This window comes from Penaeus vannamei, chromosome 29 (genome assembly GCF_042767895.1).
Source record: "Penaeus vannamei isolate JL-2024 chromosome 29, ASM4276789v1, whole genome shotgun sequence".
NCBI lineage: Eukaryota > Metazoa > Arthropoda > Malacostraca > Decapoda > Penaeidae > Penaeus > Penaeus vannamei.
In genome coordinates, this window is record NC_091577.1 from 23,541,262 (window position 1) to 23,543,761 (window position 2,500).

Below are 2,500 nucleotides of genomic sequence, written 5' to 3' on the forward strand. Positions count from 1 at the left end.
ATTATTATTATTATTATTATTATTATTATGATTATGATTATTATTATTATTATTATTATTATTATTATTATTGTCATCATCATCATCATCATTATTATTACTATTTCGTAGTAGTTGTACCATTGTCATTATCATCATCCTTATCAATATTATCATCATTATTACTACTACTAATGCAATTATTATTATAATGATTACTATTGTCGTTTTATCATTATTAGCATTGGTATCAGCATTAGCATCAGCATGCCCTATTACAGCTGTTTTTGTTGTTAAACTATCATTACCACCATTACTATCATCATTAATGTTGTTATCTTTATCGTTATCACCATTATCGTTCCTACCATCACCTACTAAATGAAGCCCCCACTCCTCCCCCCTGCCCCCTCCCCCTCCCCCCTCCCCCCGCCACAGCAACCCCCCGACGGAGCGCTACGTCGACCCCGAGGTGGCGCTCGTGCAGCACGTGGACGCCAACTACGCCCTGGTTCTCGACTATTCTGGCAGCATGAACGACCACTACCGCATCCTCAAGCTGCAGAAGACGGCCCGGCGCTGGCTGCTGCACGAGGTCGCGGACGGCAGCGAGGTCGCCATCATCAAGTTCTCGTAAGTGTTCTGTGGGAGAGATGCTTTGTGTGTGCACGCACATGCACTTGTGTGTGTGTGGGGGGGGGGAGGTTGTGTGTGTGTGTGTGTGTGTGTGTGTGTGTGTGTGTGTGTGTGTGTGTGTGTGTGTGTGTGTGTGTGTGTGTGTGTGTGTGTGTGTGGCAGAGAGAGAGAGAGAGAGAAGGAGAGAGCGAGAGCGAGAGCGAGAGCGAGAGAGAGAGAGAGAGAGTCTGTGTGTGTGTCTGTATGTATATATATATGTACACATACATATGTGTATACATATATATGTGTATATATGTATTTATATGTGTGAACACATTCACCTTTCATTGTTAGGCTAATGTAATCCTGTTGCTCATATATGGGTGGTCAGCATACTTTCATTGCACCAATGATATAAAGTAACAACTCCCTCACAACAGAATAACGCAACTGCATATATCCCTTTGCATCAAATCCTACACCTCACCACACCTCACAATCCCAAAACATTTCAAACCGACTCTCCCCCTTAAACGAAAAAAAAAAGAAAAAGGCAAACCGCAAGTCCAAAGCACACACAATTAGAAATTAGTACATCAACTTCTCTTGATATTAGAAAAGGCAACATGTGTTTTATATGTGGTTCAGCAAACACGCCAAGTTGGTGCACGGCCTCTCCCGTATTGAAGGTGCTGAATCTCGCAAAGCCTTGGCAGAATCCCTTGACGTGACAGCTGACGGAGGGACCAGCATTGGGGCAGGACTCTACGCGGCCGTCAAGAAGGTGAGCCCCGTACCATGTATATGTATATGTATGTGTATATATAGGTATGTGTCGTATATGTAGGTAGGTGATTAGAATGAAAGAAATAGACGGTTTGATTGAATTATATAAAAAAAAGAGATAATATGTTAGATAAAGACAGAGAGATGAAGAGAGGGAGGGAGAAAGAGAGAGGGAGAGAGAGAGCGAGGAAGAGAGAGAGAAAGAGAGAGAGAGAGAGAGAGAGAGAGAGAGAGAGAGAGAGAGAGAGAGAGAGAGAGAGAGAGAGAGAGAGCAAGAGCAAGCATTAAAGAAACTGTCAATGCGCTTTCCTCCTCAACAGATCTTGAAAGGCAGGAAAAACCCGGTCATTCTCCTGATCACAGACGGCGAGGAGAATGAGAACCCGCGGATTGACCACATCATTGACCACGTCATCGCCTCGGGAGTGAGGGTCGTCACCGTCGCCTTCGGGTAAACAGGAGCTTCTCTCTGCCTTGCGCTCTCTCTCTCTGTCTCTCTGTCTGTCTGTCTGTCTCTGTCTCTGTCTCTGTCTCTGTCTGTCTGTCTCTCCCTCTCTCTCTTTCTCTCGCTCTCTCTCTCTCTCTGTCTGTCTGTCTGTCTGTCTCCTCTCTCTCTCTCTCTCTCTCTCTCTCTCTCTCTCTCTCTCTCTCTCTCTCTCTCTCTCTCTCACTCTCTCCCTCTCTCTTTCTCTCTTTTCTATGTCTCCTCCTCCGTTTCTTTCTCCCTCTCTCCCTTCCCTTTCCCCTCCCCATCCCCTCCCCTCCCTCTCTACCTCACTCCCTCTTTCCATTTCTCTCTCGCTCTCATCCTCTCTCTCTCTATCTCTCTCTGAGATTTAACATTTTCCGATATAAATGATCTTAAATAGTGTAAAACAAAAGCAGTCGAGATGGGCAAGCCTCTCCCTAACTGCGAATCGCTTCTCCCTCCGCCCTGGCAGCGAGGAGGCGGACCCCAAGCTGGAACGCGTCGCACAGGTCACGGGAGGCAAGACGTTCACGGTCAACGACATCGACGAAGGACACATGCTCGAGGACGCCTTCCACGGGGCGCTCACCTACCAGCCCCCGCCCTCGCGCCAGAATGCTACGGTGACGGTGAGTGAGTTTTTGTAAG

General features: G+C 46.6%; 1 protein-coding gene across 6 annotated transcripts in view; it reads left to right on the forward strand.

Moving 5' to 3' along the window:
* LOC113800211 (calcium-activated chloride channel regulator 1) overlaps positions 1 to 2,500 on the forward strand; it is an 85,553-nt gene that overhangs the window by 76,228 nt on the left and 6,825 nt on the right. For all 6 annotated transcript variants that reach the window (XM_070142525.1, XM_070142522.1, XM_070142523.1 and 3 more), the window contains 4 exons: positions 418 to 612; positions 1,246 to 1,381; positions 1,704 to 1,834; positions 2,325 to 2,481. In XM_070142525.1, the coding sequence (XP_069998626.1) occupies positions 418 to 612; positions 1,246 to 1,381; positions 1,704 to 1,834; positions 2,325 to 2,481 (619 nt within the window). The remainder of the gene's footprint in view (positions 1 to 417; positions 613 to 1,245; positions 1,382 to 1,703; positions 1,835 to 2,324; positions 2,482 to 2,500) is intronic.